Raw genomic sequence first — 23,057 nt, forward strand, 5'->3', positions numbered from 1 at the left:
GCGAGAAGCCCAAGGAGGTGTTAATAGAATCTGGAAATTGGATTTTGTACCGATTATGAGATGTGTCTGTTCCGATCAACCAACCGGAAATAATTAATTACAAAACCAATTATACAGCCTCCTAATAAATCACATTGGATGTAAAATGTTTTCAGGGAGCTCGGAAGACAGGGGCGGGGGGGGAGAGAGAGAAGGAAGGCGGGAGGGAGCGGAAGGTGACATGTGATTCAAATTTGGAACCGATGGAGAAGTTTCGCCAGAAAGCCGAGAAGGATGAAGATTGAGGTTACAGTCCTGAAGCTAACGGTGATTAGGTTCTGGAATTTGCTCCTTGGTCTTTTTCCCCGTCCAAAGACATGTTGGCTCTTTCTGTGGCCATCAATCAACCATGAATGGAAAACGCTTTACACGTGCTCAGAGGTTCCCTTTTCGGTTCTAGCCCGTCTGTTCTGTCTTGTCTCCGTCCATTTCCAGGCCTTTTGGGACAAGCGGTGGCCCTTCAGCCTGGGCCCCGCTATGTATTTCAGAGAACGGCTCCCCCTGATAACGGGGGAGTTATCTCCCCAGAGATGATGGGCTTTGTAGTGGAAGCCACTAAGAAGACCCCAGGCTGACGAAATTGGCTCTACAGAAGGAATGGGTGGTCCTGGGAGCTGCCTTCTCCTCATTTCTAACACCACAGTCCCGGAAAAGCTGGAGACATAGTTTCTGATGGAACATCGGTTTAACAGCTGGGCATCCTCGTTTGGACCCTTGAAAAGGGCACCATGCCAAGACGGCTTCCATTCATCTCATTTTGAAGGCCTTTCCTTCCCCCTCTCCATTAAGAGATTAAAGAGGGTCCGATAGGTGAGAAACGCCCTGCGTGAGAAGCTCACGTCCGGCCTCCCGGCGGAGCGTCTCAGCTTTTCTCCGAAGCAAAAAAAGGGACACCCGGAGTCCTGTCCTGCATCAAAAGTTGAGAAGTCTCTTTGGTGAGATGCCACCGAACTCAGAGCTGCGATTCCTGAAACGAATGGATGGCGACCACCCATCCAGGATGATCAGCCTTTCCCTGGCTCCACCCTAAAGAGCAATTGCGCTGCTCCACTACAGAAACACAGGGTGGGAAAAAAGGAAAGGCAGATGTTTCTCAAACATATCTTTAATTTTGCGCACTGGTACATCGGTTGATGTCAGGGCCGTCGGTTGCCCATTTCGGGTTTTGCCGGCCTGTGGAATGAGTTCGGATCCTGCGAGGTTGATTCGCACCTTCCACTCATCCACCTCTGGAAACCGCTGGCCTGCTGAGTCACCTTTAGTGCCTGACGGGGGCCAGCCCTAAGGTAGAGGGAAGAGGCCACCTTTCGAAGCACCATTGTCGTCATCTGACGGCACATGGAAGCAACCAGAGGAGAGCTAAGTGGCGTGCCTCGAACTCCCTTGAGCAAACGGACTGGTGTCAGGCGTGACGCCATCCATAGCGCTGGGCTGCCTGTCCGTCTGGGGTGTATGTGCGTTTGCATTGGTCCCACCTTCAGTTCTGACACGGAAAGAAACAACATTGTCTTCTTTCCATCACTTTTGAACCACAGTCGGTCCCTGGATCTGTTTTGGATTTCAGAAACGCTTTTCCTTCTGAGACCTTTTCCTGCCGATTCGGGAGGGATGGTTTTTTTGGAAACAGCGGAGAGAAAGCCTCTCCGGCTGAAGAGGAGGCAACACACACACACACACACACACACACACAGACACAACCTGGCTTCTCAAAGAGCTGCTTTTTCCCCCCTCTCCTCTCCAGCCTGCATCTGAAACCATGGAAACGGAGAGGGGAAGAGAAAAGGGTGGTGTTTCGGGAGGGAAGTGCAGAAGAGACAAGGAAAAGCCGACAATAGACAACACAAAGGTCTTCCGCTCAAGCGGGCGTGGGAGGACGAAGCCCTGGGATTGTGGGGCGGGCGTGGAAGGTCTTGATTGCAGAGGTTGAAGGAGGGTGGCATGTGTTGTTATTGTCCCTCCGTTGTCGGAAGGACAACGGCTAAGAGAAGAGGAATCGCTTGCCATGGCTAAGCCACGGAATGGATGAAGGTCTACTGCGCTACAGCACTGTAGCGCTATAGCAGCCACATTAAAGGGGGAAACAGTTGTATGTGACCACGTAGAAAAGAGCCCATTCATTTCTTGACCAAGTTGGGACTTATCCAGTTTCTCCAAAAATAAGACCTTACCTGAAAATAAGCCCTTGTATGATTTTTCAGGATGCTCATCATAGAAGCCCTACCCCGAAAAAATGAGCTCCATTTTAATTGAAACCCCACCCTCCACCCTTGTGAAGCAGCCAGAAGAAGAGGACGGGACTGTCTTTGAATCAATGTAGATGGTTGTCCGTGAAAAAAAAATCCCCTGAAAATGAACCCTAATGCATTTTTGGAGCAAAAATTAATATAAAACCCTGTCTTATTTTCGGGGAACCATAATAGTGCATCCTCATGACTCAGTCTCCCCCTCTTGGTGTTTTAGGTCATGGTGGCCACGAAGGATGCCAGCACTCCCGAGCACGGGAGTCTGAGCCCCTCGTCAAATGCCAGACCCGTCATTCTCCTGGGGGGGGGTAGGCTCACTAGTTGGAGCGGCATTGCATCAGTGTAACTCATCGGTGTATCCAGAGGGATTGTTCACATTGGCGGATCTCATATTTCGGAATCCTTGGGACCAGTTTGGGCTGCTGAACCCCAAGCTTTGGCCCTCGTTGGGGAGGAATAACCGTGGCATAATGGTTTGCACAGAGGTGGCTTCTAGCTTAGACTACTGCAGTGCACTCGGTGTGGGGCAACCCTTGAAGACTACCCTCAGAGTCCTCAAAAGGGTCCCCCGGTGGCACCAGCTCTGAAGGCGTTGTGCTGGTTGCGGATAGGTTTCTGATCCAAATCCTTGATCTGAGTACAGTGGTGGCTCGCTAGACGATGATAATCCGTTTCACTGAAATAGCTGTTTAGTGAAATCATCGTCTAGCGAAAAGCATTTCCCCACTGGAATGCATTGAAACCTGTTTAATGCATTCCAGTGGGGAAGAATCGTTGTTGTCTAGCAAAGATCGGCCATAGGAAAGCAGCTTTGCAAACTGCCGATCAGCTGTTTAAATAGCTGTCTTGCAAAGCTTAGGTCCCGAAAACTCCCGTTTTGTGAGCACGGAGGGAGCTGTCAAAATCGTTGTCTAGCGAAAATTGGTTTGCGAAGCAGGGACCAAACATTGTCCAGCGAAATTCCCCCATAGGAATCACTGTTTTGCAAATCGCTATAGCGATCGCAAAAAGTCAATGTCTAGCGAAAAAACTGTCATGCGGGGTAACTGTCTAGTGAGGCACCACTGTAGATCAATCCTCCAGGGAGCCCCCAAACCTAACCAGGGGGAGAGAAGAAGGGCCCCAAGGGATTGGGGGGGGGATCTCCTCCAAATGAAATACATCTTCCCAGGAAGACGTAAGGGGCGTCATCTGGAAGCCAATCTCTGAATGAGGCGTGAGCAACTCAGTAGGAGAAACTTTTCTGTGGGAATAGTGCTGGGATCACCCCGTGTATCCTGGCTCCCAACCTGCCAGCTGTAGATCCCGTATCCTGGTACTGATTTCTCGCCATCTGTGACCTGCCTTTGAACTGAGTTTCTGGGACTTCCTCTGTTTTCCCGAGTCAAAAGGACCGGCTTGCTTCTGCTTTGCTTTCGGACATTGTCTTGCGACTCTGTTGGCTGAACCTGCCCGTGTCTCTCCGGTAGGACTCTGTTCACGACACGTCTAGATTCTTCAGTTGCCCGGCCACGGCTTCTTCTCTGCCTTTGCCTGCCAGGAAGCAGAATAAGCCCAAACATTTTGGATCCCCTCCTCTGAGTCCCTTTCCCCCCCCCCGGACAGGAATAATTCATTACACCGAACGACAAAGCAAGACAAACATTAGAACAGAGTGAAATGCAGCCCGTTTTTAAAATGCAATTAAAATTGAAAATCTTTTGAAAATACCTTGATTAACATGCTAATACTCGCTTGCCCTCTCACGGCTTTGCTTCCCCCCCCAGGCAGAATGCCGGAATTTCATTAAAGTCCTACTCCTTCGCAATGACAACATGCTGTTTGTGTGCGGGACCAACGCTTTCAACCCGATATGCGCCAACTATAGCGTGAGTACCCCAGACCTAAACATATTCCGCCCAAGGCTTGGATGCAGTGCGTTGAAATAATGCTGTTACCTGCCTTAAAAAAAACACAGGGTCATTATCATCATCATATTAAAACAGCAGAGAAGGAAGGGAGCCAAGAGATCATCCAGTCCAGCCCCTGTCAAGGAGACCCTGTGGGAGATTCGAACTCCCCACCTCTGCAGTTAGATGTGTAAACCGCTGAGTTATGAAGTTACAGTGATGAAGGTCAAGCCTGTTGCAAAAGCTGGGGATAAATGTAATTTCCTGGCATCAACTAGGGTGGGCAAACTCCGACTGCAGTGGGGACTGGCTTACCCGTATGGGAACAAGCGCAAGGAGACCGACCAGTGGGTGCCTGCCTGCCATACGCCCCCTCCAGTTCACAGAGGCACAAGTGAGCGGTTGCACAGTTGGGCGCATGATTGAACAGCCAGCAAATAGTAAAAAAGCAGGCTTCTGCATGCACAATATTTCACAAGAGGATTTTTGGACGTTGTTCGGACTAAAAGCCGGTGCGGGTCTGCTTCCAGCAGGCTGGGCTTTCCGGCACGCTGGTTCTTTGTCTTGCAAACGCTTTCCCTGTCTACATCAAACCTGTGAAACCTGTTAATCTTCTCCCCAACTCCCTTTCTTCCTTCCTTCAGATGGATGCTCTTGAACTCATCGGGGACAACATCAGCGGCATGGCCCGGTGCCCTTACGACCCCAAACACGCCAACGTCGCCCTCTTCACAGGTCAGTCTTGCAGGGATGGCAACCTCAAACCATGCGCAAGCGTGAAAACCATTCTCGCGGGTCGCTTCGTTGTAGCAAAAGACCAACCCATTCTCCTTGTCGCTCCTCAGAGATGGAGTGTCTATTTTTCCTAAGTTTTTGTGTGTCCGAGCACGCTTCTTGCGATGGAGAGAGCAGCTGTGTCTTGGGGGGGGGGGAGTTTCAAACTGCTGTCCGTTTTAAACTCCCACCATATTGATATCAGACGGATGGCCTCTTCACTGTTATTTTGTGTCTCTATTTTTCCGGCTTTCCTCCTTTCTTTCATTTCATCATGCTTGCTTCTCCCCCCTCCCCGCCGCCGTTTCTTAATTCATGAAGTCCCCCAGAGCCAAACGCCTAGTTTATTATTTTATTTATTTACTTCCTTAATTTTTATACCTTCTGTCTGGCTACCAAGGCCACTCCGGCTAGTTTACAGATTCCAACACGATAAACAACAATAGGGGAAATCAATCTAATACAGCCGACATTCTTTCCTGCAACGCCACTTTTCCTCCTTTCTCGACCCACGAGCTTCATCCATTCTTGATTCTCTCTGTATTTTTTTCCTTTTCTTTTCCGACAGGGGGCATGCTCTTCACCGCCACCGTGACGGACTTCTTAGCCATCGATGCGGTCATCTATCGCAGCCTCGGGGACAGTCCGACCCTGCGCACCGTCAAGCATGACTCAAAGTGGTTCAAAGGTACGGTTCGGTGGCTTCACCACTGGTTGCCCCTGTTCTCCTGCATCCCGAGTTCCAGATATGTCTCGCCCTTCTCGTTGATGATGACATGTATAAATTCACTCAAAAGTCCAAAACACAGGGTTACGAAAGTAATTCATTACAATTCCAAAGCGGTGACAATTTTAGTTATTCTTCAAGTCTTGTTCCTTGAGGCTGCTTTGATTCAAAACTGTTTGGGTTCCGTGACTTTTTATTCCAAGGTTCCTTGCATGGCGTAAATCTTGATCAATTTGTTTTGCTAAGAAATGTCATGAGAAAGATATGCAAAACTGACTTATTGGTTTATTTTTTTTAACTAACGGAAGGCTACCAGCAAAAACGCACCCACGTAGTACGGCCCACACACCTCCTGTAACTGTAAAAGGTCTAAAAATAGTTACACTGCTGCAAAACTGAAGTTACATCTCATTATAATACAGTCTTTGTCTAACTTAGCCTTAGTTACTGTATAAAAACAGAGAGAGAGAGAGAGCTACACATCTGTTGTTTTGAAGCTTTCTTGAGAACATGTAACTTGGCTCACTGCCTCGAGCTGTTCATTTTCAGTCGAGCGTTTCCTAAATCCGCAGCTTTTCCCTTACTCCCGAGCCCTCCATTTCCCTGACCAACCCTCTTGGTTTGATTCCCCCCACGCCTTGCAAAACCACGGGGTCAGGCTGGATGCTCTCTGGGGGAGCCCGTCCTCAAACAAGCTATGCTGACACCTATTCTGCCTTCTTCCACCGCTTACCCTGCAGAACCCTACTTTGTCCACGCCGTGGAGTGGGAAAGCCACGTCTATTTCTTCTTCCGGGAGATTGCCATGGAATTCAACTACCTAGAGAAGGCGAGTCCTTTTCCCCTACGCTTAGATTTCCAAAAGCCACCATTCATTCGATCGCCCCCCCTTGATGGGTTGGTTATTCCCGCTGCTCCCCGTGCAGGTGGTGGTCTCACGGGTGGCGCGCGTGTGCAAGAACGACCTGGGAGGCTCCCAACGGGTGCTGGAGAAACAGTGGACGTCCTTCCTCAAAGCTCGGCTCAACTGCTCCGTCCCGGGGGATTCCCATTTTTACTTCAACGTCATCCAGTCGGTCACGAACATCTTAGAGATCGACGGGAGACCGGTGGTCCTGGCCGTCTTCTCCACCCCCACCAACAGGTCGGCCGGGTTTGGGGGCGATGGGCTTCATGATACCATGTCAGTGCACAGCTGTTCCCCAAGACGGGCAACAGGGCATTTGAGAATGTGTGAAGTTCAGCTGTTTGGGTCCCCGGCTCTGCTACTGCCTCTTGATTTCTCATAGTTATGAGTCCACTTTTCCCTGGCGGATTGAGGATGGCGTTGTAGGTGTGTCCCCCCCCCCAGCCCAAGGCCACCCCTTGGGTTTCAGGGCTTTCCAAGTTTCACCTCCCAATTTGGCATTCTAACTAAGGGGCGGCTGGGGACCGCTGCTTGGATCCACTCCGGATTTTAGTACGAACTTTAAAGGCGCCTTGCCCACTTTCAGGATGAGATTGATTGCATTCCAATGCAACCTTTCTCCTCACCATGGGGCTCAAGACAGCTCCCAGATCACTGAAAGAACGACAGCTGAAAATACAGCGATTAAAAACCCGTTCAATAGAGCTGAAAGGATAACTGAAACCAAATTAAGAAATGTTAAAACATTTACAAATCCATGAAAAGGATATATCGGGGGCAATCGGCTGTGTTACTAGGTACTAAGAACTGCTGGACAGCTCAGTGGATTAGGGAGCCAGAGGTTGTGAGTTCGAATCCCTCACTGGGTCTCCCTGAGAGGGGGTTGGACTGGATGACCCAGAGGGTCTCTTCCATCTCTGCTGTTCTTAGATGATGATGATTCAGCACCAAAAACCTGTTGAAATAAATATCTTTTCACTTGCCAGTGGAAAGGCAGGGGAGGGGGGGCTGCCTAGGCTGCTGGGCATCTCATAGTTCAAGGGACAACCCCTGAGAAGGCCTGCCCTTGGTTCCCCATCAAAGATACCTGTCGTGGTGATGGGATTGAGAGAAAGGCCTCCTGGGATGATCTTAAAACCTGACGAGACTGATAAGAGTGAAATAGCCTGGGCTCAAGCCATGTAGAGCTCCTTCCAAGTTCAGGGCAAAAATCGGAGCGCACTCACCATCCCGCGCCATCAGGCTCATGGCTAGGTGGTACCCCAAGCTGTTTTCCCTAAAAGCTCATCTTCCTCTCTCCTTCAATCTGCCCCTTCACAGCATCCCTGGGTCGGCCGTCTGCGCCTTCGACATGTCCCAAATCGCCTCCGTCTTCGAAGGACGCTTCCGGGAACAAAAATCTCCGGAATCAATCTGGACCCCGGTGCCGGAGGAGTTGGTGCCAAAGCCGCGGTGAGTCGAAAGACGGGACGATGTTAGCAACCCCCTGCCCCAAAACCCCCCACACACACCTTAGTTCTTTTGAACAGCCATGGCGATTTTCTCCTCCTGTTTCGCTTTCCCCAGGCCCGGTTCTTGCACCGCTCCGGGAATGCGCTTCAACTCCTCCAGCTTCCTCCCGGACGAGATCCTCAACTTCGTCAAGACGCATCCGCTGATGGACGAGTCGGTGCCCTCGCTGGGCAACAGTCCCTGGATCATCCGGACTATGGCCCGGTGAGGGGGAGAGCGAGAGGGCGGAAAGGTTTAGAAGTTTATCCACCAGGCACCTCCAACGTTTTGGGTGCGAGTGTTTGCATACGGCTGCGAGAGCCCTCTTAGATTTCTGACAAGCTGATACACAAAAGAAGGGAAAGCAAAGATCCGAAGCCTTGAAAGCAGGGAGAATAATCCTTATGATATAAATGTTGAAATCCGAGAAGATGCATGCTCGGTGTGCATCTTGCATACAGAATGGAATGCCTCTTGTCTGCCATTCAGATCCCACTCCGATGCCCTTCCCCTGTGGTCACCGTATGATGATGCACACGCGAACGGAGAACATCCTCACCTTAGCAGAAGATGCATTCTCGAGAATGCCTCTTTTAAAGACAGCGCTGCTCTTAAAATGGCTTCCTACCTAACTGGGCCAATTTTTATCCCATGAATCTAACGGTGGAGTCAATTTATCCCAGGAATACCTCCCGTTCCTTTACATCTTGGGAGAGGGGGATGTTTAGCTATTCAGATGTCCTGGACGGACGCCATCTCCCCGAAGCCTCGGCCAGGGCATCCCAAAAAAAGAAGAGGTCGTCTTAGTGGTGGTTCAAAATTTCTGGAAGCCCAAAGCCTTCCTTATTCCCAGTTTGGTTTGTCGAGGCTGTGTGTAAGGGGTCTCTGGAAATTATCACAGCAGAGCAGTCGGTGCTCCCTATAAAGACAGGTTTGCACATTTGTAAGGTCAGTGCAGTGGAAAATACAAACAGATGTCATTTTTCCTGGATTTGGAACAGTTAAGATCTGAACACTACAAATATGTCAAATTTCGGAGTCCTCATTTCAGGGCTTTTGAGTACTGGGTTGTGTCCCATCAAATCAGAACTCACAGAGACCCTAATAAGGCGTTTAGGATGGCAGTTCCGTGCTCCTCATCCACTCCTGTGGGTTTCCATGGTTGAGCCGAGATTCGAACCCAAGTCTCCAGAGTCTTTTTCTATCCCTCACCCACTCTACCACACGAGGTATCAAATCTGATGACTAAATACTATTAAAATATTATTTATTTGTTAAAATAGCCGCCCAGAGTGGTAGAATATACCAGATGGGCGGGATATAAATCGAATAAATAAACAAACAAACAAACAAACAAACATTTGATTTAGGGGGAAAAACACCGTTAGGGGAAACTCGGTCGTGAGCATGCCTTAGATTTGAATTGATCTCCTACCCCACTTCGCCTCCCGGGCCGAATTCATCCACTTGAATCCGTGCATCACACAAATCAGACTGATTTGATTGGGTGCAGAGGATGAGTCTGAATTAGGAGCACAGATCAAAATATAGAGAGAGAAATAGACCCAGCAAACATCTCACGATGGCTGTGAAGCTGACAGGAGCGCCTATCTTTCTCCGAATCCTTTATTCGCTTCTGCGGATGGGCCTAGCAAAAGTACCCCATTAATTTCCTCCGCGCCACAGCCAAGACGCTCTGCTTCTAATTAAATCTGCCTTAATTGCTGTTTTATGGGAAATTAATCAAGCTTCATTCCTGTTGTCTCTCAAGCCAGAAATACACACCAGGAAGATATTTGGGAGGGGGTGGACGCATAGATTCGAGAATGTTTCAGGCAAGCTTGAGCTCGGAGGGGAAATAAAAATAAATACATTTAAAAATGGAGGAAACCAAGGAAGTGTAAAATATTCGGCAACCATGTTGGGGGAACGCAGATGTACCGAGCGATCTCAGCCCACCTCCACGGTCGTCCGAGAGAACCAGGCTCCCATTCTCACCCGGCGTTGACTTCCTTGGCTAGTGTCATATGCGAAACAGCCAGAATTAATTGGTGGGGATAATCGCACATTTAATGAGACAACAGGAAAAAAAAAAACTTTTCCTCTAATTGACTTTGGGAAGTAAACGAGGCCACCCCCTCTCCGTGAACATGCGTACACATGGCTGTGCGGCTACCCACATTTTTGACTCTGTGTTAGCAACAACCGGTTGTTTTCACATACCCAAATCTTCCTCAGTCAACAGCTCGAAGTGAGTGGTAGCCATCTACGTTTCTTGAGCGAAAAGACAACCCAGAAATCTTAACAGCACCTTAATCTGCATGACACAGTTGTATCAGTTTGATATTACAATACTAGCCCTGTATCTGCAGGGGATCAGTTCCAAACTCCCGCGGATACTGAAAAACGTGGATTACAGCGAACACTATTTTAATAATGAATGCTATACATAGCGTGGGCTCTAACTCCCTTTAGTGGCCAGTTCTGGTAACTTCACCTTGAGAAATATACATTTCAAAGGTTTTTCTTTTAATATTTTCAGACTGTGGATGAATGAATCAGCAGATATGGGGGATTCTGTGTTTTTTAAGTGCCATGGTACAGGATCATGGGATTTGTACTTCAGTGAGGTTCTCTGTTGCCTTTCCGAAGAGCACCCTAGAGATTTCCAGCAGAGAATTTCTAGGACCTCAAGAAACTAAAAAGTTCAATCTTTTCTTGAGTTTTAAACCGAGTGAGATTAAACTACCATGTATGAGTAATGTGGGCATGTGTCAAGAAGGTTTACTTGGCATCAGGAATTGATGTGTGTGGGGGGGGAGTGGATGAGTATCAGACCAAGACCCAAGAGACGGGTTCAAATCTCCGCTCAGCCATGAAAACTCTTGAACATGACAGAGGTAAACCTGAATTTCTCGCATAGCTTGAAAACCCGATTAGGGTTCCCATAAAGTCAGGAGCGATGCAGCACCACCTCGCACACAGGTCTGGCATAAGCTTTCGAGACCGGCACTTGGTGGAAGCGTCGGCAGCATTTAATGGCTCAGTCCTACTTTGAGTGAGAAGGATCTTGGCGTCGTCGAAGACTAAAAGCAGAAGATGAGCCCAGGGTGTGAGGTGCCTGCAAAAAAGGCCAATGTGAGTTTAGGGACGCATTGACAGAACTAGAGTCTCCATATCCCAGGAGGTGCTCGTTCCCTTCCATTCAGTTAAGCCTCACCTCGAGTCCTGTGTTCCAGTTCTGGACACCCCATTTCAAGAAGAATGCTGACAAACTGGAGTAAATTCAGAGGAGGGCAAGAAGGAGGATGATCAAGGGGCTGGAAACCAAGCCTAGGGAAGAAAAATGGAAAAGAACTGGGTGGGCCAGTTTAGCCTTGATAGAAGAAGCCTGAGGGGGAGACAGGAGAGCATTTTTCAAATACTTGAAAGGTAGTCCTACAGAGGAGGGAGAGGATCTGTCCTCCATCATCCCTCAGTGCAGGACATGTAAGAATGGATTCAAGCGACAGCAAGCCAGATTTCAGCTGACTATCAGGAAAAACTTCTTAACTGTTGGAGCAGTACGACAACGGGACCCATGACCTTATGGGGAGGCGGTGAGTGCTCCAACGCTGGGGGCGCTCAAGAGGAAACTGGACAACCGTCTTCTCAGATCTGCTTTGATTTGGATCCCTGCCCTGAGCAGAGGGTTGGACTGGATGGCCTTAGAGGTTCCCCTTCCAACTTCTAGGATTATAGGGTAATAAATTGATCTGTAGTCCAAAAAATGTTCCACCAGGGGGGAAAAAACACCAAGCCTACTCTGTCCCACAAATTTCTTGAGTCCTGATCACCCGTGGTGTTGGTGTTCTTCCCTCATCTTATACTTTGATTCTGTTCCCATCGGACACAGGTATCAGCTGCGGAAGATTGTGGTGGATCCTGCGGCCGGACCTTCCCGGAACCACACCGTCGTCTTCCTGGCCTCCGACGTGGGCACGGTCCTGAAGTTTCTCATCCGAGCCAACATCAGCAGCGGGGCCACGACCTTACGAGCGAGTAGCCGCAGCTTGCTGCTGGAGGAGTTCGAAACCTACCCAAGTGACAAGTAAGATGGCCTGGACAGAGAGAGTGAGAGAGAGAAATCAGTCGTATTTTAATAGCTCCATTCAATTCCTAGCATTTCATAAGGGCGTCAAATCTATTCCGAATTTTGCTTCGAATTTTATGGAAGCTGTCCCCGGTTTGGAGTCCAGTTTACCGGAAATACGTTCAGCATCTTGGACAGCTGTGTTCAAGTTTGAACTAAAACCCGGGGCGATCCTTGAGACATTTGAGGTTTCCGCCTTAATCAAGCATAAGGGAAGGGGGTCTGACCCACAAACACCCCCATAAAGGCATAAACCTGGAAGCCATCTTGCGGCGTAGTTGGGTGAACGAGATGGTTGCAAAGCTGAAATTGTCCTGTGTGACTCCGAAGGCGCCTGGTTTTCCCACTGAGTGAATCCACTCCCAAGCTAAAATATTCTGTACGACTCCGAAGGCGGCTCATTTTCTCTACGAATGAATCTGGTCCAAAGCTAAATGGTTCTGTGTGACTCGGAAGGTTGCTTGTTTTCACACAAACCCATCCGGTCCGAATTTAAAATGGTTCTGTGTGACTCGGAAGGTTGCTCGTTTTCACACAAACCCATCTGGTCCAAATTTTAAATGGTTTTGTGTGACTCCAAAGCCTGCTCGTTTTCACACAAATGGATCCAGTCCATGATCCTTGTCTCTCTCTCTCTCTTTTTTTTTTAATTGCACCCTGCTACCTCTCTGCTCCCTTCAAGCCCCGGTTTTGCTCTTTCCAGGTGCGGAAAAGACAACGTCGCTGAGCGCAGACTTCTGGGAATGGAACTGGATAAAGCCACAAGCTCGCTGCTGCTGGCGTTCACCCCCTGCGTGGTCCGCGCCCCTCTGGCCCGGTGCCACCAGCACTCCGGCTGCATGAAGTAAGTCACCGAGTTCCCTTCTAAAGCCTGGGAAACTCTCCTTCCAAACTACATTTCCCAGAATCCCCAGGCAGCAGGCTGGGAACGGTAGTCTGGAAAGGGAGGTTTCTCTTCCCCAGATCTGTTTTTGATCCCTTCTCACCCAGCGGTCCTCTTCAGCTCCGGAGCATTTTCATGCCACGCCGCATCCGTCGCTGCGCATTCGCCTCGTAACATTTTGTCGGAAAGGCAGGAAATGTAACTGCACATCTGGTTTATTTTTTTTTAAGAGGATGCTTATTTTATCATTTTATGAGTATCCCTGCATTGCTGGATGGTTTTTATGATTGTGTATATATATGCCTTGACGTTCGATTTCAAACACTGTTTTGAAGACTGGCTTGAGGTCTTGCAAACCGCCTGATCAGTAAAATACCGATATATTTTGTTGCAAAAATGAACGGTTTAGACACCTGGACAGGCCAGTTCAAATTCCCTACAAGGTCTGGGGGGAGAGAACACCCACGTCGTAAGGACTTATTATTTATTAATTCTGCAACATAAGGAGTACACAGAAGTGAATGCCTGATGAATTGGAGTTTACAGATGTGCGCTAGAATTAATATATACCACACTAGTCACTTATTGCTGACCGTATCTGCTCATTTGGCTAGTTTTGCTGACTTCTGCTTCTTTCGTTTGCTTAGGCTTCTCTCTTGGCTGTCTCGTCTGTTTTAACTTTCCCTTATCACCTTGTTTCCCTTAATTTTTTTGGACAACACAGTCCTTTCCTTCCCCAAGGAAAAAGCCAGGCTTGAAACCCCTGTTTCTTTACCGTTCCTCATGGGGTCAGAAGATGGGCTGAAATCCGCTTTGCGCAGTTCCGCAAAAGCATGACTTTCAGCAGGAAATTGCTGTATAAGTATTTGTGGCCCTCGTCCTCTAGCACAGCTCCACCGAGCATCACCACCACCACCACTACCACCATCATCATCATCATCATCATCACCATCATCATCATCACAATAATCTTGGAACTGCAGAGCCGGCTGGGTCACTCGGTGGTTTAAGTCTCTGGCTGCGGAGCTGGGGGTTTGGAGTTCGAATCCCCCCCACTGGGTGCCTCCTGGATGCAGAGCCCGCCTGTGTGGCCTTGGGCAAAAGCTGCACAGTCCCAGGATAACCCCCCCCCCCCAAAGAAGGGAATTTATGTGTTTATTTATTTATTTGAATTTTATCCCGTCCGTCTGGCTACTAAGGCCACTCTCGGTGACTTACAAAACAGAAAACCACTTTTAAGTATTCTCTACCTTTGGGTAGTGCGAGTGGCATATAAGTTAAATAAATAAATAAATAAATAAATAAATAAATAAATAAATAAATAAATAAATAACCCTGAACAGGGTTGCCGTGAGTCAGGATTGACTCGATGACCCATTATTGTTGTTGTTGTTGTTAGCAATGCAAAGCCGGAGGAGACCCTCTGGATCACCCAGTCCAACCCCTGATTCAAACTCCCAGCCCCTGGCTCCTCAGCCAGAGACCTAAACCTCTGATCTCTCCAGCCCATTCCCTTAATAATGATCTTAAGACTGCAGAGCCGGGAGGGAACCCTAAAGATCATCCAGTCCAGCCCCTGTGAAGGACGCCCAGTAGGGGAATCAAACTCCAAACCTCTGACTCACACTTGGGGCAAATAAATTAAGTTGGTCTGGTTTTCAGATCTGGTTCCCTCCCACCCACTGTGGAACCAGAAGGAGGACAAAGTTTGTAACACGCTTCCGATGAAGGCTATGAAAGCCGGTCTCGATCGGCTGACCATGAACCGTCAGCTTGCATCTTCCACACTGATCCCAGTGATTATCAGGTTTTGGGGACCTTATATAAGGGCTTTTCCCCGTGCAAAACCTTGTGCCGGCTCCTTGGAAAAGCTGGTGGCCACCACCTCTTCTCCACTCCCAACTTCAGGGCAAAGCAATATTAAAATCATTTGTCAGCCACCGTAGAGCGCCTTGTCATCGCGGCCAGCAGCTACGCCGGCGGCCGTTCCTCCTCTGATGATCAGCCTCGCTAGTATTCAGATCTTTTTCCGGTTACTAGGAGGCGAGGCAGGATGTGAAGGTGGAGGAAATTTAAAATCCCACATGGAGGAAGAAGAGTTCAAATCAAAGAGCAGGCTGATCGTAGGACGCAAGAGAGGATGGTGGGTAGAGGGTCATCATGGTAGAACAGCAGAGCTGGAAGGGGTCCCTAAAGATCATGCAGTCCAGCCCCTGTCAAGGAGACACAATGGAGGAATTCGACCTCCCTGCTTCTGGCTCTGCAGCCAGATGCCTCAACCCCTGAGCGACACAGCTGTCCATTTTGGTCTGCCTGGGTCCCATATGTTTGGCGTGGGGATGGAAGAAATACTCAATCAAGGCTAGAACATTTATTCTCCTGTATTTCAAATGAGCATCCAAGTTTGGAGGGGGGAGGGCGTCCTGCTTCCCATCCTGACTTGTCATGAACAATAAAGATTGGGAATACAGCAAGTTCTTAATTTTTTTTTAAAGGGACCCCATTCTAATGAAACCCCAAACTGACTTTTGTTCCTTTCTCCGGCCGAGTCCAATGTTGGCTGGATTCTCCCGGGTTTTCCTCTCCTCGGCTCCTGCCACAGACTCCGGCTTCGCCTCTGTAACAGCCTGATCTTTGCTTCTTGTCTTTCAGGAGCTGTTTAGGGAGTCGGGACCCCTACTGCGGCTGGACCCCAGAAGGATCCTGTATTTTTGTGGATCACAATACCAGGTAGCCTATCAGTGGCGTAAGCTGGGCGGCCAGATCCGCGCTTTGAAAGCATGTAGCGGAGTCCCAGAAGGAGCGGCGGGATGGCTCAGAAACACGTGGGAATGCGCTTAGGGGTTCAAGATGCAGGTTGCGGAGAAAGTGTGGCGTGTCATAGAAATCCTCCCCCTGACAATAAGAAAGGCAGAATGAACCAGAAGGAGAGAGACTTCGGATGTATTCTGCTGTGATTAGGAACCCTTGATAGACACCGCACGCCAATGTCTTTATAAAATCAGAATAAATGAGTTGGAAGGGGCCTCTTGAGGCTATCCAATCCAACCCCCTGCTCAAGGCAGGCATCCAGATGAAAGCAGATCAGAGAGAAGGTGATCCTGTTTCCTCTTGAAGGCCTCCAGCATTAGAGTGCTCACCAGCTCCCCATAAGGTCATGGGTCCCATTGTCGTACTGCTCCAACCATTGAGACGTTTTTCCTGATATTCGACCCAAATCTGGCTTCCCGGTCACTTGAGCCCATTCTGACGTGTCCTGCACTCTGGGATGATCAAGAACAGATCCTGCCCCTCTTCTGCATGACAACCTTTCTGAGTATTTGAAAAATGCTCTCCCCTCCCATCTTCTTTTCTCAAGGCTAAACAGGCCTGCCCGGTTCTTTCCAGTCTTTCCTCCTTCTAGGGCTTGGTTTCCAGCCCCCTGATCATCCTCCTTCTTGCCCTCCTTTGAACTTGCTCCAGTTTGTCTTTAAGTCCGCCAGAGTCCTCCGGGAGATTTGCACTTGTGTATGGGAAACCAGGAGGTCATGGCTGCAAACCGCCACTCATTAAGGAGGTGCCGAATCGCCCGATCTGATCCGTGCCCGGAAACCTCTTGAATCCAGGGCCAGTGAGCCCTTGCTGCTGATCCAATTTCCTTTACATAAGTGTAAAGGGCCAGCCGTGCTTCTGGTCTGCATCTCAGCTTCCCATCTGCACCCTATAAATGGGCCCGTGTCGCTTGAACCCATTATTTTGGGTCGTGGCCTCTGAAGCGGAGCGGTGAAACACAGGCCTGGTTCCCTGCACGAATGTGATATCTTTGCATCAATGCGCTTTTGAAACCCTTGTCCATTTAATTAGCCAGACTCCTATTACTTAGGTGGAAGTCAAAGAGGCTGTTGGGATATATCCCCGAGATCCGTCAATACAGGACGAGTTGGAGAAAAGCTCTAAATGATTGATTAACGATGAGCCAAGAGGGGTGGACCAAACCTTTCCGTTGCTTTATGCTGAATGCTGCTTCTCCCGCTTACTTTCTGTGGTCTGTTTGCAGGGTTCCCTTTGAGCAAGACATCAGCGGGGCCAGGACTTCGCATCTCGGGGACTGCGAAGGTATGCGTCCCTCCGTCGGTCGGTCTGCCGAGGGCTGGATGTAGCCTCGGTCGTTAAGAAGCACGGTTGAAAACTTTAAAAGTTTGGGTCCCATCACGATCGCTTCTGACGACTGGCGAGCAGGGCTATCCCATAAGGATGGGACGCCATTTGGGGGATTTCTAAGATAAAAATGCCACCCGCCCACCCCAGCAGTGAAACATTTTGGCTGCCAAGGTCTGGGGGGTGACGGCAACCAGCCCGTTGGTCCATGTTCGAGTGGCTGAGGGGGATCCCTCACCTTTTGAGGGACGAGGCAAAATGTTCCCTGTTTCTTGTCCCCCAAAACGGCCCCCAAATCTTTTTTTTTGCACTACTGGTGATGAAAAAAGGCCTACTTTAGACCTGAAAGCCTCAGCTTTTCGCTCACCTGGAGAAAAGGCGTGGCTCCGAAGCCTTTGCCGCCTCGCATAGACCGAGTTCCAGGCCCGAGACTCCAGAATACACAGACTTTGGTTCTGTCCCATGGGTGTTGCCGCCTCCTAACGCAGGCCGCCTGAGGCCTCCTGCCCAAGGTCCTCTCCAACCGTGTTTGTTGGGGGGGAAGCCCTTGGAGCCCTGGGACTTTGTACCGCTTTCAGCCAGGAGGCCCAGTGGAGGATTCGAACCCCCAACCTCTGGCTCCCCAGCCAGACCTAAACCACTTCGCTTCTGGACTAAAACCCGCAACGGAGTCACCATGACCCCCATGAATTCAGGAGTCCCCAGATGCCGCTAAATAAGCTCTGTCCTCTGGCCCCTCTCCTCACTGTCTCCTCTCCTCTCCCCAGGGCTGATGACCGAAAGTTTTGTGGACGAACCGGACGGCCTGGTGTCGGTCAACCTGCTGGTGATCTCCTCCGTGGCGGCCTTCGTCATCGGGGCCGTGATCTCGGGCTTCAGCGTCTGCTGGTTTATCGGCCACCGCGACCGGAAGGAGCTGGCCCGCCGGAAGGATAAAGAGAACATCCTCTCTCACAGCGAGTCAGTGGTGAGCGTCAGCCGGATGGGCGAGCGGCGGGCTCGGGGGGCCCCTGGCGGCGGCCCGCCGGAGAACCTGCTGGCCCCCTTGATGCAGAACGGCTGGCCCAAGGGGCTCATCAAAGTCAGCCAGCACGACCTCGATTCGGGGGTGCTCCCGACACCGGAGCAAACTCCCTTGCAGCAGAAGAGGTGCCCCAAACCCTGCACGTGGGAATACAGCCACAACCTCATCAACGCTTCCCTGCGGGGCGGGGACCCCCCGTCCTCCGTGATCCTCCTCCACGCGGGCCACACCCCGGTGTCTGCGCACCACCTCGGCTCGGGGAGGGTCCTCCCCGTTTCCTGCCACTCCATGCTGATGGACCAGGACTTGGAGAGCGGAAGCAGGGACCTGCCGCTGGACATGTGCTACCTCCCGGTCAGCGGCAACGAAGGGGGCCCCCGGGGGCCCCAACAGATCCCCGCGTTGCACAGATCCTGCGGGGCGCGGGGCTCCCACGGGGGGGAGCTGCCCATCACGCCCCACGACAGCCCGGACCGGCGGCGGGTGGTGTCGGCCCCCAGCGGGGAGACGGGGGACCCCGCTCAGTGGCACCCGGAAAAGCTGAACTCGAATAGTAACAACGCCACCTGCAAGGCCACCCCCGGGCACCTGAAGCGCACCCACACGTTCAACAGCGGGGAGGGCCCGGCGGGGTACGCCCGGGCACAGCAACGGCCGCCCACGCTGGGCCCCCAGCACTCGCTCACGGACTTCAGCCACCTCCTGAAATACGGGGGCCTCGAGCAGACTCCCTCCTCGGTCAAATAGGAGAGCCGCCCCCCCCGGGTGTGTGTGGCTTGGCTTGGTGACCCCCCTTTCCTGGCCGAACAGGGGAGGTGGGGGTTCGCGGTGGCAAAGTGGAGGGGCAAGAGACGGACACGGAGACCCTCGTTCCCCCCTGGGGAGGGACCGAGGGCGGAGAACCATGCTCCCCCCTCCCCTGGTATACGGATTGTCGGGGAGACGGGGGGGGAGGTTAAGCAGAGAGAGGATGCCAGAGGCAGGGGGGAAAGGGGGGGAATGGACCCTCTTCTGTGTACATCTCCGTGTGTTTTCGAGGGCCCCCCCATCCCGTCCATTCTCCGTTGGACCCTTCCTCAATTTTATGTGGCTCCCTACTTCCCTCCCCCCACAAAGACAGGCGACCGGTGGATGAAGGGACGCTCCCAAATCCACTCTGGAAAAGCTCTCTTATTAGAATAATAATTATTAATCTTACGGCAACGGGACAGGATGGAACAGTGGTCACAGCAGGAGGGCGGACACCACAGCCCGTCTCGGCTGCTCGGGAAGACAGAGAAGACCGCCCGCCAGATTTGAAGGCCGTCTCCTCGGTTGCTCTCCCTCCCCATCCCTTTCTTTCTCTCCTTTTTTTTCCCCCCTCTTTGGGGAACAGTTGGGGGCTGGACGCATGGTATGAGATTGTGAAAGGGTTTTTTTTTTATTTGTTTTGTTTTTTATGATATGAATTAACAACCAGATCCTCCTTATAAGCCAGGTTTTGAATTTCCCTCCTTCTCGGGGGACAGTTGGGATTTTTAGGTACGCACACGCAAAACTGTACATTCCGGATTAACCTAGGAGGAAATGGGGTTCGAAGGAGGGTTCTTTTCTCATAGGGGGTGCATCCGCACACCTCGGCAGCTTCCCCCCCCTTTACAGGATCAAGAATCTTCTCTTGTTCCCAGTTTTCAAACGGTGCTACCAGTGAGCAAAACAGGAGTGCGACAACGCCCCTCGGTTTAATCATTCCCGTCAATGCTGCAGGTTTCTTACTCCCTTTGACAAAAACTTTTGGGGTGCTCTGGCTGTGACCCCCCCTCCCGGACGTTTCTGTTGTGTTCGGAGGCATGGCTTGCTGCCAGTAAGACAGGAAGAGGTGGCTGCCATGGAATGCCCATAAGCACTACAACCGCTCTGTCCGCAGGGGAGAAGTTAAGGATCTGGGGACTGGACCGTCTGGGTGCTGCGTTCTGCGTTGCAGGGATGGGGAAAGAGTTCCTTTTAGCAATTTCCATGTTTTCCCCACATTTGAGCTGGGAAAGTGGGGAGCGGGAAGGAGAGGGAGGATCAGCAACCCGGGTGTCCATGGTAGCTCCGTACGAGTCAACTGGTCCACCACCATGCACACGTAAGAAAGCTCCAGCATCCCCCTCCTTGGGCATTGCCTCTTCTCTCACAGGGAAAAACATATATATATATCTTAATAAGCACACTGACTAAAGAGTGTGGGAAGCATGCGCGGCCCGCAGGATAACATAGCAGGCCAGTATGACGCCACTTCTCTCGTGACCTGTGCTCTCTGCCCGGTGACTTTTCATCTTCTAAATATGCGCGTCTCCTGCATGCTACAGCAGTACAAACTTGTCTGTATCGCTCTGTGGGAAACAAATCCATTATTTTTTTTCCGTCCAATAAACTTTTGTTTACGACGACTGGTGGCTCGGCTCTTCTCTGGGCGTTTTTCTCCCGCTTTTCTCTCCCCTCCGTTCGCCATTCTTTCCCTTGAAGGCACCTGGTTTCTTTGGCAGAAAAGCCGGTCTTTCTGAACGTGGGCCGTCAATGGCCCGCAGAGAATACAGGGCGGGCCAGTTGTGGCCTTCCAGATGTGATGTGGCTGGTCACGCCCCTCTTCATTGGTGTGATGGCTGGGATTGAATGGGGCTGCGTTCCAAGAATATCTGGGTCCCCCCCCCATTGTGCTCGTCCCAATCAGCACAGTGAATAAGAAAGGATACTCTTAGGAATAAATCCTATTTCTTTTCTATCCCTCCCTGCTTCACAAAGCAGTCAGGGTGGCTCCCAGCATTCGTAACAACACATAAACATGGCTGAAATGACAAGCCTCAAATCGCAGCCATGTACAGTACAACCCCATAACAATGCAAAATCATCAGCAAAAGGGGTCAAAACAGCAGAGAGACCTTCAACCCAGAGCTGAGGGTGAGCCGCTCCTGGTTTCTTGATTCTGGCTCACCTGCAGAATAGGCCTAGCTGGGAAGCCTCTAGGCCTAGTTCCACCCTAACTTCCTGTTCAGAAACGCAGCTGCCTCACTTCTAAGCTTATTTTCTGAACAGGAAGTTAGGGTGGAACTAGGCCTAGACTAGGCCTAGAGGCTTCCCAGCTAGGCCTATTCTCCAGGTGAGTGAAAATTAGGTCTCTGTAGGAATCTGTCAGGTGGAACTCCCAGAGTGGAGAGTTATGGGTTTGGTAGTCCAATAAGTCCACAAACGACATGTCCTTACCATTCTGATTGGTTTCAACAGGAAGATAGCAGGCTGCCTTACTGCTAATGAAACCGATGATCTACCAAACTCATGTCGCCAGCACTGACTGCACTTCTTGGAAAATTTAACATCGGTAACGAATTCTTGGGATTCTCCAGATCTCAGGAGATCCAGTCTGAAAATTAGAGCCCGAGTGTTAGCTGTTCTGCATCGTTTGAAACGGGGACTCTTCCCCCCCTTCCCCCAAATGGAGAACAAGCCACCCTTTGAGATCTGTAAAGAATCCCTCTTCCAAACAATCCGAGAGCTGCCAGAGGTGGCCAGCGGAGTGTGAGAACGACCATGCTGGTGGCTCTTTGGGACTCGCATCTTGGCCGGCTAATTGAAACAGCGGGCAGGACGAGAAGCGATTACCGAGGATGGAGAGCTGCCAGGGTTCTGGGGTTAAAATAAATGCAGTTGGCGCGCGCTGGCTCTCTACTCCTCATGTGTTGCTCTTGGCTAAAATCGCTCGGAGATGCCCAACGACAAAGCCACGGTGGTGACTCGTTGCATCTTCCGCCCGGGAAGCCACATTGTGCATTTCAGCGCTGGGCCTGTGTGTGTGTGTGTCTGCCTTTGGGTTCGAACCGGCCCGGTTTCTCAGCTTTTCTGTCCAAACCTCTCCGAAGGCTGCAAACCGAATCAGAGGCAGGAGACATCCCCCCCCCTTGAATCAAATTTCTAAAGATTCGTTGGCAGGGCCTATGCAACACAGCCGCCTGGAAGGAAGACCACAGGCAAAATCGCGAAGCAGAAAAAAAGGGGGAAGATCGCTTGAATCACACCATTCAGAGGATGTGGTTTTGGAAGAGGGATCCGTGTTAGTGGTCTGGGCAAGCATACACGGCAAAATCCAAAGAAACAAAATGAACCAAAACCAAATATGATTTTGTTCTGTTGACGCCTCCGACTTATAGCAAACCTACGAATGAGCAATCTCCAGCATGTCCTGTCCTCAGTAACTCTGCTCAGCTCCTGCAAGTGCAAAAGTCGTGGCTTCCTTTATGGTGTTGACACATCTCACATTGGGATCTTCCTCTCTTCCTGCTGCCTTCCACCTTCCCGAGCATGATGGCCTTTTCTGGAGAATCCTCCCTTCTCAGGATGGGCCCAACGTAGAACAGGCTGAGCTTCAAGATGTTTGTTTCCCGAGAGCATTCAAGCTTGATTTGATCCAGGACCCACTGGTTTGCCTTTCTGGCCCTCTTCAACAGCCTTTCTCAGTTCTTGTGAATGCAAGACTGTGACCTCCTTTCTAGGGAATCGATCCACAGATGGATGGACATGTTCATTGGTTTTATTAAGTTAAGGCCAACTCCCACCACCATATCTGTGCTTTGGTGGGCCACGGATCCATGCTTCTTTCTTGGCTGTGAAAAATCAGGCGGCTGCGATGCGTTTGCACACCAAAGCTGCTTTAAAGGCAGAAGAGCCGGTAAGTTGGCAACCCAATTCACAACTCAACTGTGGCAGCTCAGCGCCTTCCAGGACGCCTCCGACTACAACTCCCATCACTTCAGGGCAGCGTGAACTAACCTTCCGGTGGGGTGGTGGTGGGGGAA

At 50.6% G+C, this 23,057-nt stretch overlaps 1 protein-coding gene across 1 annotated transcript in view; it reads left to right on the forward strand.

The window, feature by feature from the left end:
- Positions 1–20,660, forward strand: part of SEMA6B (semaphorin 6B) — a 75,778-nt gene extending 55,118 nt beyond the window's left edge. Inside the window, exons 6-17 of the mRNA XM_078378853.1 lie at positions 4,049–4,150; positions 4,816–4,906; positions 5,514–5,633; positions 6,413–6,501; positions 6,599–6,816; positions 7,900–8,031; positions 8,146–8,295; positions 11,966–12,160; positions 12,906–13,046; positions 15,738–15,815; positions 17,122–17,180; positions 17,990–20,660. Of these exons, the coding sequence (XP_078234979.1) occupies positions 4,049–4,150; positions 4,816–4,906; positions 5,514–5,633; positions 6,413–6,501; positions 6,599–6,816; positions 7,900–8,031; positions 8,146–8,295; positions 11,966–12,160; positions 12,906–13,046; positions 15,738–15,815; positions 17,122–17,180; positions 17,990–18,993 (2,379 nt within the window). The 3' untranslated portion in view covers positions 18,994–20,660. The remainder of the gene's footprint in view (positions 1–4,048; positions 4,151–4,815; positions 4,907–5,513; positions 5,634–6,412; positions 6,502–6,598; positions 6,817–7,899; positions 8,032–8,145; positions 8,296–11,965; positions 12,161–12,905; positions 13,047–15,737; positions 15,816–17,121; positions 17,181–17,989) is intronic.
- Positions 20,661–23,057: the final 2,397 nt, after the last annotated feature.

This window comes from Pogona vitticeps, chromosome 7, assembly GCF_051106095.1.
Source record: "Pogona vitticeps strain Pit_001003342236 chromosome 7, PviZW2.1, whole genome shotgun sequence".
Taxonomy (NCBI): Eukaryota; Metazoa; Chordata; class Lepidosauria; order Squamata; family Agamidae; genus Pogona; species Pogona vitticeps.